Here is a 13,914-nt window from a genome sequence, read left to right as displayed (position 1 = left end):
GATCATTCAAACTATAGCACAAAATACACACATGTAAAATTTGAAGGTTTTCCTATGTGCCTACTATTACCAGGAGAGGTTGGGTTTAGGGGTCTGTAAAAATGTTTTCTTCTTTTAAGTATAATGCTCTGAGCCAAAACATCATCATTTCCAGGCTCAGTCAGTTCCAGTTGAGAGTGTGAATGTTCAGCAAGAGGATATTTTTGAAAGGAGACAGAAAATCTGCTGTGCCAGATACCTGAAATGTTGTTAGGGTATTCAGTGGAAAATTTCATTTCCACATTATAAATAACTGTAGGATATTTTAAGGGATCCAAGTCCAGAAACTTCCAAGAGCTGCTTATATTAGTTCCAGTGAAATGTGAAATGGAGAGAGGATGCCCAAGGAAGGCTATAAAGCTGAATTACCGGATATGATTAATTAAAATAAATAATTCACCATTGATTAAATTGCCATTAAAATCCACAGTCAAGGTACCCAACCATTGAGGCCTGCATATTTTGCTATCCACCAAGTAAAACAAAGAAAGAACAAAACAGCGATTGAGAAAGAAAGAGAAAAAATCCCCAAGATGATTACTTAAATTCAAAGTGCCTAGAATTTCTTATTCAAAACAGCCTTGTTTGGTCGTCCCTACTTGAAATATCGACTGTTATTTAGCGTCTTCAAATTTTCTGGGAGTTCCCTGTTCTGTGGACTTCCTGGGAGGACGAGGACAACCCCAGAGAGGGTGACAGACATATCACCTACTATGGTAGTTACTAAATTTCTATCTCCCTTTGACCACAGAAATAATCCACTTCCTGATACTTCTCCCCTCTTTTGCAGCTACCACACCTTTACAAACAAAACAGAACAAATTAGCGATCTTTGTGAGACAGTGGTACAACGTGGCCAAAATAAAACCGCCCCGCTAAAAGGCAAAAAAAAAACCCCAAAACAAAAAAACATAAAAAATAAAAGAAAAATCCGAGTGTATGTGAGTTGTGTATGTGCTATTTGTTTGTGGATGTTCGAGAGTGTGTGTGTGAGTGCATGTGAGTGGGTGTGTAAGGTAGGAGAGTAATGGATGCTTCTCGTTATTGTTGTTATTATTATTATTATTATAACTATAACTATTTTTGAGGGGGAAGCCTGGCTTCCTTTCACAGGGCGACCGCCTGCGGCTCTGGTAAGACTCCGCCTTGGTGCGCGCAGGCAGCGCGGCGGTGCCCAGGGTTAGAGCTCTCCCCTGTGACCGAAAAGATAATTAAAAATCGCACGCTCAGGAGACAGCTCAGTACCTCGCCGAGCATCCAGGTCGTCTGGATAAGTGGCTTTTCTCTCTCTTCGGCGCGCGGGCCCGCAGGCCAGCAGTCCGAGGGCGAAGAGTAGGTTGGGGAGGGGGTGTCATCATGGGTGGCGCAGAATGCTGCTTGGAGTCACTGAGCCTGGCAGGCGGCTGTGGGACAGCCTTGGACAAGGCTGGAGGGGCGCGGTGAGGAGGCTTGCGTCTGTGGGGAGCATTTTAGGGAGAGGCGAGAACAGGGAGAGCAAAGTGGTAAAGGGAAAAACGGAAGAGAGGCGTGGAGCTATAAATGAGAAAGGGAATGTAAAAATAAAGCGCAAAGAGGAAGGACACAGAAGTGTCCCCTGAACCCCATCCTTATCCCCGCGAGGGCGCACACCTAGCCACACCCCTCCCCTCCACCGCTCCTGCGGTGAGAAGGCCCTCTGTCGCGGGCACATCGCTTTATAGAGGGTATTCCTGGTCTCCAGGCCACACAACTACAGCCCTCCAGGTTCATCTGGCGCTTGAAATAGGCTCCTGAGTCTGTAACACGCAGCAGGTCCTCTCCCCCACAACTCCCCACTTTCGAAGCTCCTCCAGGCCCCTCAAAGGCGCAGACCCCCAGCGCCCGCTTGGCGAGTGGAAGCAATACTTTAAAAACCGAGGGGGAGGGTCGTGGCAGGTCGCTTTCAGGGTGAGAGAGGCGTTTGCGCTGAGCTATAAAAACACGGATTAATGGGTACGTGAATTGTTTCAAATAAGATGGGGGGAAATGAGTGATGATTCAACTATCTGCCTTAATACCTCGAGGTGGAGGCATTCTAACTTTTCATTTTTATAAAATCACGCATTACTGTGTCAGCTACCCTATTAGGAATCTTTGAGACTTGACAACTGATGATTCTTTTTGCAAACCCATTTTAAAGCTTGGGAAGGTTTAAAGGACTTTGACAGCAAGCAAGGAACGTAGCAGGACACAGCGGGAGGGGAATCGGCCTTGTGCCCCCTTCTTAGGGGTGCAATAGCCTCAGGCGGGTTTCCCCGGCTTCTGCGGGCGCCGCACATTGTTTTATTTGTTTTGAAGGCTCCGAGTTTGAGGCTGGTCGGAGACACCCACGTGCTTCTGACTCTCATCAGCATAATGATCGCCTCAGCCAGAGTCGTGTCTATATAAACCACAAAAACCTAATCATTAGAAATCCTAGCCTCCAAAAACCACATTTTAGGTAAAACTGCCGCTTTTTCCCCGCGCTCCTTCATCCTCTAGACCACAACTTTTTGGGGGATCCAAAGTCGCTTTTTAAACCCACATTGGGAAATAAATACATAAATAAATAGCCATTGAAGCATTTTGCATATTTTATTTTGTATTTTTACTGACCCCTCCCCCCCAGAATGGTGGAGGAAAGTTAAGACATTAGACTTAGTTTTAGATGCAGAATAGACTTAAAAAAGATTGAATTGATGGAAAACTGCTGGGGTTTTCTCTCAGCAAGGATTTTTGCAACTTATTTTAATCAGCAAGATGACAGTTTCCCAGTCCTTAAAAAAAAAAAAAACAACAAACACAAAAAACACCTCATCCTTGTTCTCTAGGAACGACAAGTTTGAATATAGAAGAAAAAAAGTGTTCAGCCACCCACTTGAGTTTCTAAAAACTCTTTTGACGCGTCCCCTCTTTGTGTGTGTGTGTCACTTAAGACAAAAAAAAAAAAACCACCCAAACTCTACAAATCTTTTTTCCCCTGGGAGCCGCTCCGGCAGAGGTGGGGGGTGGGGTGGGGGCAGGGTGCGGAGTGCTGAGAAGTCAGCAGGGACGCTCAAGAATTTTCCTTCCTCCTCTGCTGAAGTTACAACGAAAAAGAACGACAGTCAGATCAGCCGGCGGCTCTCTGGCGTCTCAGCCTTCAATCTCGTCCGACCGAGACCGGGTTCCTGGCCCTGGGGGAGGCGGGGAGAAGCCAGAGGACGAGAGCAGGCGAGGTCCCCCTAGACCGGGGCCGCCCCTCGCGGCTTCGGAAGCTGCGCGCCGCGTCCGGGGGGCTCCTTCTCGCGGCCGGCGGGCGGCGGCAGCGGCTGCGATCCGCAGGCTCGAGATCCGTGGCCCGGAGCTCCGCCGCCCGCGACTTACCTCCTGGCACCTCGACGCGCGAGGGTCAGGGGAGGTTCGCAAATAGCCGGAGGGAGTGGATGCGAGGAGGTGGCGGTGAGCGGGCGAGAAGAGAAGAAGGGAAAGGAAAGAACCGAGCCGGGGAGCCGGGCTGGCAGCCGCCGCGGGAGGAATCTGAGCGTGCAGCCGGCGCGGGGGGAGCGGCGGCCGGCGCGGGGGGAGCGGCGGCCGGCGCGGAGGAGGCGGCGGCAGCGGGGCGGACGCCTGCAGCTGGGTGGCTGGCAGCGCGCGGCGATGCGGGTCCCGAGGCGGCACTGCTGAACTGCTCCGCTCCACCGGCGGACTCGGACTGGGAGGGGGCGCCAGCGCACCCAGGACGCGGCGCCCCAGGGGACCCCACGCTCAGCTGCAAACTGAAGCACCCCCCCCTCGCCTCCCCGGGCCAAGCACAACACCGCACCCGCTCGCAGCTGCCACCCCGGGTGTGCCAACGTCTCCGGCAAAGATCTGAACCTCCCGGGTCCCCCGCCCGCCAACCCGACTGCTCCGCACCGCCGCCGCTGGCCCCCATCAGACTCCGCTCTGCAGTCGGCTTCAACGAACTCGAGTTCTCACCTCCTCAGCCCCATCACCTCCATCTCCTTTCCCCCGTCTCGCCTCCACCCCCCCAATTTCCTCCTCCTCGCCCCTCATTTCCACCCTCCTCCCCCTCCCCCGGCCACTTCGCTAACTTGTGGCTGTTGTGATGCGTATTCCCGTAGATCCGAGCACCAGCCGGCGCTTCAGCCCCCCCTCCAGCAGCCTGCAGCCCGGCAAGATGAGCGACGTGAGCCCGGTGGTGGCTGCGCAGCAGCAGCAGCAGCAGCAGCAACAGCAGCAACAGCAACAGCAGCAGCAGCAGCAGCAGCAGCAGGAGGCGGCGGCGGCGGCGGCGGCGGCGGCGGCGGCAGCAGCGGCCGCGGTGCCCCGGTTGCGGCCGCCGCACGACAACCGCACCATGGTGGAGATCATCGCTGACCACCCGGCCGAGCTCGTCCGCACCGACAGCCCCAACTTCCTGTGCTCCGTGCTGCCCTCGCACTGGCGCTGCAACAAGACCCTGCCCGTGGCCTTCAAGGTAAGACGCTGCGGCCGCCCCCCGCCCCCGGCCCGGCGCCGCGGGACCTGCCCGCCCGCGTCTCCGTGACCGCCGGGGCCAGGGCCCGAATGCCGTCTGAGGCCTCCTACCGTGGGGGCTGTGACGCGAGGGACCCCCGGATGGACCTCTTCCTCCGGATCTCCCAGCGGCCCGGGGTGCAGTGACCCCGCGCAGATCCTCCCCTCGCCCACCTGCGCTCGCAGCCACCACCTCGGCCCTTGTCCCTTTACCCGTTCATCACCCCTGCAGCCTCGGGGCCAGCGTTCTAACCCACTCCTCTGAGCCGTCTCCCCTCCCCCAATCGCCCCCAGGTGCCCACTCTGCGTCGCCACCCTCACTTGCTCCTCCCCGCCCCCATTCCCCAGGGGTGATTCTCCCCGTGGACCCCCGCGTCCTTCTCCCGGGCATCCCGGCGGACCCCGCACCGAGCGCTGCCCGCGCCTCCCCTGCCCGGGGTTCCGCGCGCTCCTATCCTCACCCCTCCCAGCCGAACGCCTCTCCGCGGGTCTCGGCGCCCTCTGCTCTGACCGGCTAGAGCCTCAGCGGCCCCGGCCCCTCCCGGGCTCGGGCTTTGGTGTTCGTGGGGGGCCGGCGCCGGGCGTTCGCGCCCGGGGCGGGACACCCGGTGCCGGACACCCGGTGCCGGCTGCAGCGCGTGGGCCACATTGCTGGTGCCCGAGAGGGTCGCGGGCAAACCTACGAACCAGGGGAGTGTGTGAGGAGGGTGACATGACGGGGGCGTTTGCTAGGCTCGCAGACGCGTGCCAGTGCCCGTTACCGGGAGGAAGGTGGGGCCGCCGGGGTCGCCGCGCACCCCTAGGCGGGGGAGCCCGGGAGTCCGCGGCGCTGGACCCTCAAGTGCCGGAGGCGCGGGCCAGCTGAGGGGGCGGGGGCTCGGGCCGCCTCTTCCCCGCGGGACCGGGCTCCCCGCCTCGCCCCGCCTGGTGGGGATGTGGGAAACCTGTGAAATGCCTTCGGTTCGCCCGCCTTGAAATCTAAGGTGAAATTTTGCGGATTTGTCTTAGTATTACTTTTAAGGGACTTAGGTCCCAAAGGTCCCTCTTGTTTCTGAGGGTCGTGGGAGGCTCGGGGCCATGGCCTGGGCGCGGAGAGAGTGACCCCCCGGGCCTGGGAGCGCCCTCTGCGCGCCCTGGGGCCTCCTCCGCCCGCCCGGCCCGTTAGTTTGAGGGCGGGTGTCCGCAGCGGCAGTCGCCGGCAGCGGCTCGGCAGGTTGAGGGTGTAGAGTCCGGAACCTCTCGCAGAAGCCAGATGGGTGTCCACGATGTGACCCGAATTGCCCCGGGCAGCCCTCGCCAGGGGGAGACGCGGAGCCCCCGTGGCCGAGCGCGCGCTGTGTTGATGGGGAAACGGGTTCCCGGACAGTCCTCATTGGAGGGACTAGACGCGGGAATGGAGGGGGCGGGGAGCCAGACGGGGAGAAGAGCACTCTCAGAACGTCGCTTCCGGCCCTGTCTAGCCTCTGACTCCTGAGAGGTGCCTGGGTCCCCGGGGTTCTGGGATCTATGGAGAGCAGGGTAGGCAAGGCCTTTGGGGAAAGGGGAAAATGGGAGGAATCGTGCCAGTTCCTGCACTGTGGACCCTGGGGCCAAACTCCCACGGGCCACTGGCAGTTCCCCGTTGTGGATCCCCAATTCCTCCCACGCATCGAATCAGATTCGGTGTGTAGGTGGGGGTGCAAGGAAAGAAGAGCCCAGGTCAATTAGAGCTGGTTATCTTGGTGGTAGCTCTTATATCAGAACAGAAATCAGAATGGATTGTTATGGAAAGGGCATGTTGCATTCTGGGGCAAGTTTCATTTTGCACTTGGCTCAAGAAATGCGTGTGTGTGTGTGTGTGTGTGTGTGTGTGTGTGTTTTAACCGTCCCATTTCTCCTTTTATAAACCACCCATTTTGTGGATTGTTTTCTTCCTTGAAATATGCAAAGCTCAGAATATTGTAGAAATTTAGATTTCCATACCAAAGATATCTTTTACAATGTTCATTGTCCAAGGGCCCAGAATTTTCTAATTAGCCTAATGTGAGAGTATACGTTTATTTCCAATCCCCCCACAAAAAACCCCAAACACAAAAAACATGGAGGAAAAGAGCAAATTATACAAATAAGTGGATATTTTGTCTATATAATGCCACAAGTCAGGGTATGTGAAAATTTAAGGATAGGTGCTTATCTTCTTAAAGATATCATTTAGATGTTTGGTATTCTACATTCCGTTTGTTCTGCTAAATATGTTGAACTGCTAAATATGTTAAATATTTATGGTGCTGAGTTGATTTTGAGCATTAATGTTTTAGACAGAAAGGATGTTTTTGGCATAAAGATAGAATGCAATTTAGTTTGACCTACTCTCAGATTTTGGTACTTCACGTTTTTCTCACCACCACCCTTTTAAAATTATTTTGAAAAGAAATTGCTTTTTTTGCTATTTATCATACTTATTGATAATTACAGAGTAACTTAGTTGTAACCAGTAAACAAAACCATAAATAACACATAGCCATGTTAAAGTAAATATTTTAATTCACGTTAATTGAAAAATAAATTGAGTTAAATTAAAACTTGACTGCTTTCCCACCCCCATATCTGTGTTTAACAAAATTCAGATAGTGGGTGATGGCTGAATTTCACTTATTATAGAAGTGTTGTCTCTGTTGAAGAAGATGGATAGCTATTTGAAAAATCCAGATTTTGACAACAATTTTTGTTTTCACCTGAATGTTAGTAACAACCTCTTTTTACCTTACTTTTGAGATAAAGCCTGAGAGCAGTGGGCTTTCTACACTTGCAACAAAATCAAATACATCTGCAGTGAAGAAATAATATGAAGAAATGTCAGTTTTAAAAGTGGTGAGCAATATAACGATGATATTTAGAGCCACGTACAAGGTAAATCATGGGTAGATAACAGACAGGTAAATATATTTTAAAAAACACACAGAGAACTGAATGTTTGAGAAATCGGGTATTCAAATCAATACAATATTTATTGAGCCCATATTTTATGTCTGTGACACTGAGCTCGGCACTGTAGAGAATCAGAAACGAATTCAGTAGACTGTTTTGATGTGAATTTAAAATAGTGCTTTAAAATGATATTGACTATGCAGTAAGTCTTAAGTAATGTATTATTATATTGTTCATCCGATCTTGTTTGGGGATTACACAAGAATACTTAATTCATTTATACTTGACACGTAAAAATGTAGAAACAACTAAGTATAGTTTAAAATATGTAAAGTTGTTTATTAGTATCGTATTTTTCACAAAGTTCTGCAGTTTTGAAATGTTCAGTCCTCCCAGGTGTCAAGGAAATGGAAATAAATATTTTTAACATTTCTTTCAGGTGTATCTCACTGAAAGCTTAAAATAGTTAAGGCATACTATTAGAAGATCCCAGGCCTTTCTGTCCTCGATAATTCTAGTGACAAAAAAGCAATTTGCAAATTCAGCTCGTTAGTTAATGGTCAGAGAGAAATAGTGCAGAGAATGTCAACCCTGCATGCAGTAACAAGCACCCTTATAGTTAGGGGTCTGTCAGCATTTCTACCATGAAGCCTGGTGTTTAGGGTTCATAACTCAGTTGCTTTAAATAGCTTCAAGCTGAAACACTATACAGAAATTTTAAGACCAGATGTATATTTTAAAACTAAAAGTAGTGCAAGGCTATTGCACTGTTTTAAGTTAGAGAACACTGGACTATATATTTACTAGTTATCATATTTTTCTGGCAGTGTTAAAGAAAACACATCTTTAGATATATGATCTATTATTCAGAGTTAATTCTGTATGTTTAATGACAGCTTTCAGTATTTGTCATAAGTAGGGTTTCAAAATGATGGAACAATTTCTATTTGAAAATAATTTTTTTGCAATTATTGGCCATTTTTCTTTTCAGAAACAAGTATGTGACTAACAAATATTTGACACTAGTGAGTTGTATTTTCCTTACATATTCAGTGATCAGATTTTAAGTTTGTATCTTTTTAAATGTAATTATACCTAAACAAAGAAAAACACATTATTAAATCTGTGAAAATCTTATTAAGTCTACTATGAATTGTTATGCAAAATTATGCAAATCACAATAGATTTCAATTGTGTGAAGACACATTTTTGTGTTATGCCTTTAAATGCAGTAAAAAATATTTAAAGTCAAAAATGTTAGGATTGAATATATCAAATTTATTGGTAAGGTAATTGCAAATACTTTTAGATGGAAAACATTTAAAACTTTTTTAGAAAACTTACATTTCAAAACAGGAAGAATAAAATACCTTTCATTATTTTTTTTGTCTTTGGCATTGCTGTTTGTATCACTTCAAAAAAATTTCACAATATCCATCATTAGATGATCTCAACCAGCTTGATACATGGCACATAAATTCCTGGCTTAAACTGAAATAAGTTCCATCAAATTTCTCTTTTATATATATATTTTTTAAATTATGAAATGATACTTTATATATACTTTTTTCTCTACAACTCAGTCTGGTTTTCCTAAATTCTATATTAAATTCTAAAAATTAGCTGTTTGTGAAAGTTTTTGATATATTTTTTAAAGTTATCTTTAAATAATTACCATAGGAATAAAAATTTTCCTTATTGTAGTTATTCCTTTACCTCTCTTTTTATTCCAAAGAAAGATTTGATAAGATTCTATCTTGAAAAAGAATTATATTTTAATTTTGCTACAGGTATAATGTGCCAAATGATATTGGTCTGTAAGGTTAATTGATTATTTAGTCCCTGGAAATGTAACAGGCAATTTTTACTTCCATATAATGAGACCACAGAAACAATTTTAAGGGTCTGAGTTAATTCTCTATTGCTTCCCTTTAGAACAGTTCACAAATTTAGTCATAAGGAGTCTCATACAAAATTTCAGTAGCGTTTCTAGAGTTAAATTTCCTTTATTTTGTACAAGCTACATATCATGCGATTTAAATGCTAGTTATAGTGAGGTGAACTAAATAAAGGAACTTCTTTCTCAATTCTGAAATGTCAGGACATAAAACTACTTCCTTCTTTCCCATGAAGTTTCTTGAATTTGTAGATTTTATGTTTTAAAAACACCCAGAAATGTAGTTGTTAAGGTTTCATCACAAATTTTCTTTGCAGAACAGGACTTTTGTATTGGGTAGTTTGGAAACAAACTTTAATGTGTGCTTACTCCTAACCAGTTAAAGAATGGTTTTGACTGCTCTCTCTCTACCCCTTAAAATGTTTTCCATTGGTTGGGTTTGGTACAGATGAAATGTGTAAAAATTTCTTGATTCTTTTGGTTTTCTTTTAGATAAACACAGTTGAGAATCTCCAAGGGAAATTTTTCAGCTTCAGAGATCTATGTTTTCTAAAAAAATTCTCAAACATACAATAATGCTTCTGATTGATATAAAGTCAAATACAGTACTCCCTCCCCCTTGTTTTTCCTCAGAAAAACATTGGGCAATCTGGTTTGGTAGAGTAAATAACAGGAAAAAAAAAAACCCGATATATTTAGCCATCAAAATAGAGTTCAACCGTAATAGGAAAAGTTGTTACTATATTGTGTTAGTTAGCATTTTTTTTTCAGGCCAAGTTCTAAGCTTCATAGCAGACTCACAATTTGTGATTACCTATTTGTTTTGTTATTAAATGTAATATGTAAGACATACCAGTATTTAATATGGTCATTGTTATGCTGCTTAAGCGAAGTAAAATGGGTTTATATATTTCACTCTTAGGGATTTTTTCTTTCATATTTTCCCATATTGAATCAATTTTCCTTTTCTTCTAACTAAAAAAACCCCATTATGTTAAAAATATGCAGTAAAATAATAATGTCTCAGAGCTCTTGAAAATCTTTATATTGGGGCAGATTTCTTTACTTTTTTTCTGAAATTTAGCCAGACTGGATTGAAACCCATCAGAAGTCATCCTTTATCTTTCAACAGGAACAAAAAAAAAAACATCTCAGGACCTGAAGTGAATAATTATATATTCAGTTGAATCCATTAAGGAGGCTCGTAAGTTAAGAGCCTGTGTTTACCACACAGCAGGCTTGGAACAGAAGTTAGCCTCCTCATCTTCCAAAAAGTCATTATAATTAGGCTTTATACGTACATAGTATCTTACGCATTTTACAGACTTTACAAAAATTATTTCCAATTTATATTGGAAAACTGTGGTTCCTGGAGATGAAGTTACTTCTTTCTGTGAGATCATGGCAGATACGTTGCAGAGGTGGGAAAAAATTGGGGCCTCTTGATCTTTGGTGTGTTCACTCTCTTGTAAACAGTACAACTTTTCTGCCTTCATTAATACTCTTACTGGTTCCATATTTACTTTGACATAGAAAGCCGGCAGGTGTTAAAATGCAATTCGTGGAGTGTAAAAAATGTCAGACATTCAGATGAATACTGGGAAACATAGTCAATTATTTCAGTATTTTCAAAGGTTCACATTTTTGGCATTGTGAAGTTGAAAAATTGAAAAACACATTGCCTCCATCAGGAGTACAGTATTACCTAACTTCAGTAGCCACTTGAGGCTCTAGATCAAGTATGAAGGGAAGAAGTCATGTTCTCAAGGGATTTACCCTTGACCTGAGAGATTTCTCAGATTGAATAGAGGAACCATATACTCCAAGGAAAAGCGATGGCATGATTCCCTCTCCTTTGCGATGGAAAAAGTCAGAAACTAGTGTGGAGCAAAGGCATATTGTTGCTAGTGAGAGATGCTGGCTCGATATTTAACTGGTTCTCTTAGAGTTTTATCTGGTAGCTTCCCAGACCATTGACTGTGGTAAGTGATGCTCTTTTTGGAGCTCTTTTATGTATTCATTTCAAAAATATTTATCAAACTGTACGTGCCAGGAACTATTTTAGGAGTTGGGCATATAGCGCTAAAGAAGACCGATGAAGTCCCTTTCATCATGTAGTTTCCAATCTAATCTAATCTGGACTCATAAGAGCGAGTCTCAAAGCTTTGGGCCAGTATCTCAAACGGAGTAAATAGATCATGAATATATGTGCACATGAAATGAGGATCATTAGAGTACAGTGGGATGCCGTGGAAGTGGGTTCTGTAATTTAAGGAAAGCTTTAGGATTTTAAACTGAATGAATAACAAAGTGCAAGGAAGGAATGGAATTGAAAAACAGCCTAAGAGAAAAGTAAAGGTGAAAAAAATATTGCCAAGTTTTTTGTTTGGTTATTTTTTCTGGCAGGAGCAGAGGGTATAATGGAGGAGTGTTAGGCTAGGGTTCCTGGGTGGGGGAAATTCAGTCCCAAAGTATAGTTAAATAGTGTCTGTTTTATCACATTCTGAGAAATCTGCTCTGATGAGAGTATGCACAAATTACATTGGGAGCATGGACTTACATGCTTAGGTTTACCTTACAGAACTCCTGACTAAGGAGGAAGTAGTACTGAAAGAAGGAAAAAAGAATGGGATATTTGCCAGACACGCAAGCACATATGGGTGTTATGTCAGAGAGTAATGGGGTACTCTAGCTGGAGTCATTGCTTAGTCAACACAAGGGCATCTGAAGCTGAATGAGGAAGAGGTGGAAATAATATGAATATCGGATCTTGGAATAGTTGAGAGAAAGGACGTTATCATGGGGAAGGTCTTGGTAATGCGTTAGGAATATTGTGTTTTATATATGACAGTGAAGGCTTTCCACCGACATTCCCTTACCAGGCTCCATGCTAGTCAGAGGCACGCATTTGCAAGTTAGTTGACTCTGGTTAAAAGTGGGATCCCTAGCTTTGGAGCAGTGAAAATGTTTATTAGCCTCAAAGACTCATTATTCTGGATTCTTGCTTGACTGAGTTAACCTGCTGAAGGTTACATGTTGAAGACTAAGATGCCAGATGGGACAAGACAGAATAGAAGTTTGGCTATGAGTGTGTTTTCTGTGTATACCACTCATTTGTCAGTGATCATTATCAGCCTTTTACATACCTTTATTCTGCACCCAGACTTGAAGCGTCTCAGTGGCTTTGTATATCCCACTGGGTCCTAGTGCAGAGAGGGCATTTAGTAATTATTTGTGGTATGACTAAAAGTTGAACATCTAGCCCAAAGTAAGGAGATGAGATGTAGTCCTGGGTACCACATCATGTTTACGCTTCCATAAAGTAAGGAGCCTCCAAAGTTTCACCTAAACATTTGCTCCCATAGAGCTGACGAGACTTTCATTTTAGCCTGTGATTCGGATGAGACCACACCTCAGGGTGCTCCAGGCTGCAGACAGGCGGTGCCTTAATTTGTACGATGCAATCTGCAGATGGGGCATCATCTTTCTTTCTCTGGCATAATTCCTATGGACAACCTAACATGGGGATTTAATAAAAATGTACATGTATTCTGTGAAGAATCCAACAACAAGTGAAGGAAACTTTTGCCTGCCTTTGAAATGGGTGGACTCTGAAACATTGGTCTGTTTGAAGTGGCATCGTAACCCATGTGCAGCTACTTCATTCCTGTCTGCCATTCCCGGACTAGAGCACTAAGTCTTGATAAGACACATCGTTTGCAGTGAGAATATATTCTCCGTTTTTAAGCTTTTCTGATGTGCCGTTATTGCTGCTGTGTTTCCTGTTTTATGTAGGTGGTAGCCCTCGGAGAGGTACCAGATGGGACTGTGGTTACTGTCATGGCGGGTAACGATGAAAATTATTCTGCTGAGCTCCGAAATGCCTCTGCTGTTATGAAAAACCAAGTAGCAAGGTTCAACGATCTGAGATTTGTGGGCCGGAGTGGACGAGGTAGGTCTCTGATTTTTAATATTGGTAATGGGATAAACACATTAGGATCCTCTGAAGAAATGGAGGCTAGTTTGTATACAAATCAGCACCCTTTTCTACTGAATAGAATTACTGAAGGTTTTGTTTAAATACGTCCAGATGAAGCTGAGTGTTTTTCTGAGTACTCAGGCCTTTTTCATTTGTTTTATGATATTGAATATTCAAATAATGTTTTCAGAAGAACTCGTTTCTAATTTCATTGGGTGTGAGCTTATAAGGTGGAGAGAAGAACAGTTGGAGGTTCACGTTCTGAATTATGAGGAACCAAATGAGGAAATTGAGTGGCAAAGGGGAAAGAAAAAGGAATGCATTGGATCAATTTCCTGATAATTCCAGTTTTGCTGTAAGTGGTAGTAGCAAGGATAGCTAGCATAATGCACTTCACTTATCACATGTTACCTCTTTATGACTTAATTTACTCTTATAATAAGAATATTTTTTAAAAATCATAGTGTGTGTTTTTTTTTTTACAGAAGGCTTTGCATTTGAATAAGTGAATAATGTGTTACTTGTGTTAGAATGACTATGAGTTGCCTAGACAGATGAATGATCAGACTCGAAATATTTTCACATTATTTAAGGG

At 45.0% G+C, this 13,914-nt stretch overlaps 1 protein-coding gene across 2 annotated transcripts in view; it reads left to right on the top strand.

The window, feature by feature from the left end:
• The first annotated feature begins 3,996 nt into the window (after positions 1-3,996).
• RUNX2 (RUNX family transcription factor 2) overlaps positions 3,997-13,914 on the top strand; it is a 124,223-nt gene continuing 114,305 nt past the window's right edge. For both annotated transcript variants that reach the window (XM_081036746.1, XM_081036745.1), the window contains exons 1-2: positions 3,997-4,498; positions 13,136-13,292. In XM_081036746.1, the coding sequence (XP_080892872.1) occupies positions 4,127-4,498; positions 13,136-13,292 (529 nt within the window). In that variant the 5' untranslated portion in view covers positions 3,997-4,126. The remainder of the gene's footprint in view (positions 4,499-13,135; positions 13,293-13,914) is intronic.

Source organism: Rhinolophus hipposideros, assembly GCF_964194185.1.
Source record: "Rhinolophus hipposideros genome assembly, chromosome: 3".
Taxonomy (NCBI): Eukaryota; Metazoa; Chordata; class Mammalia; order Chiroptera; family Rhinolophidae; genus Rhinolophus; species Rhinolophus hipposideros.
This window is presented reverse-complemented; position numbering and strand designations above follow the sequence as displayed.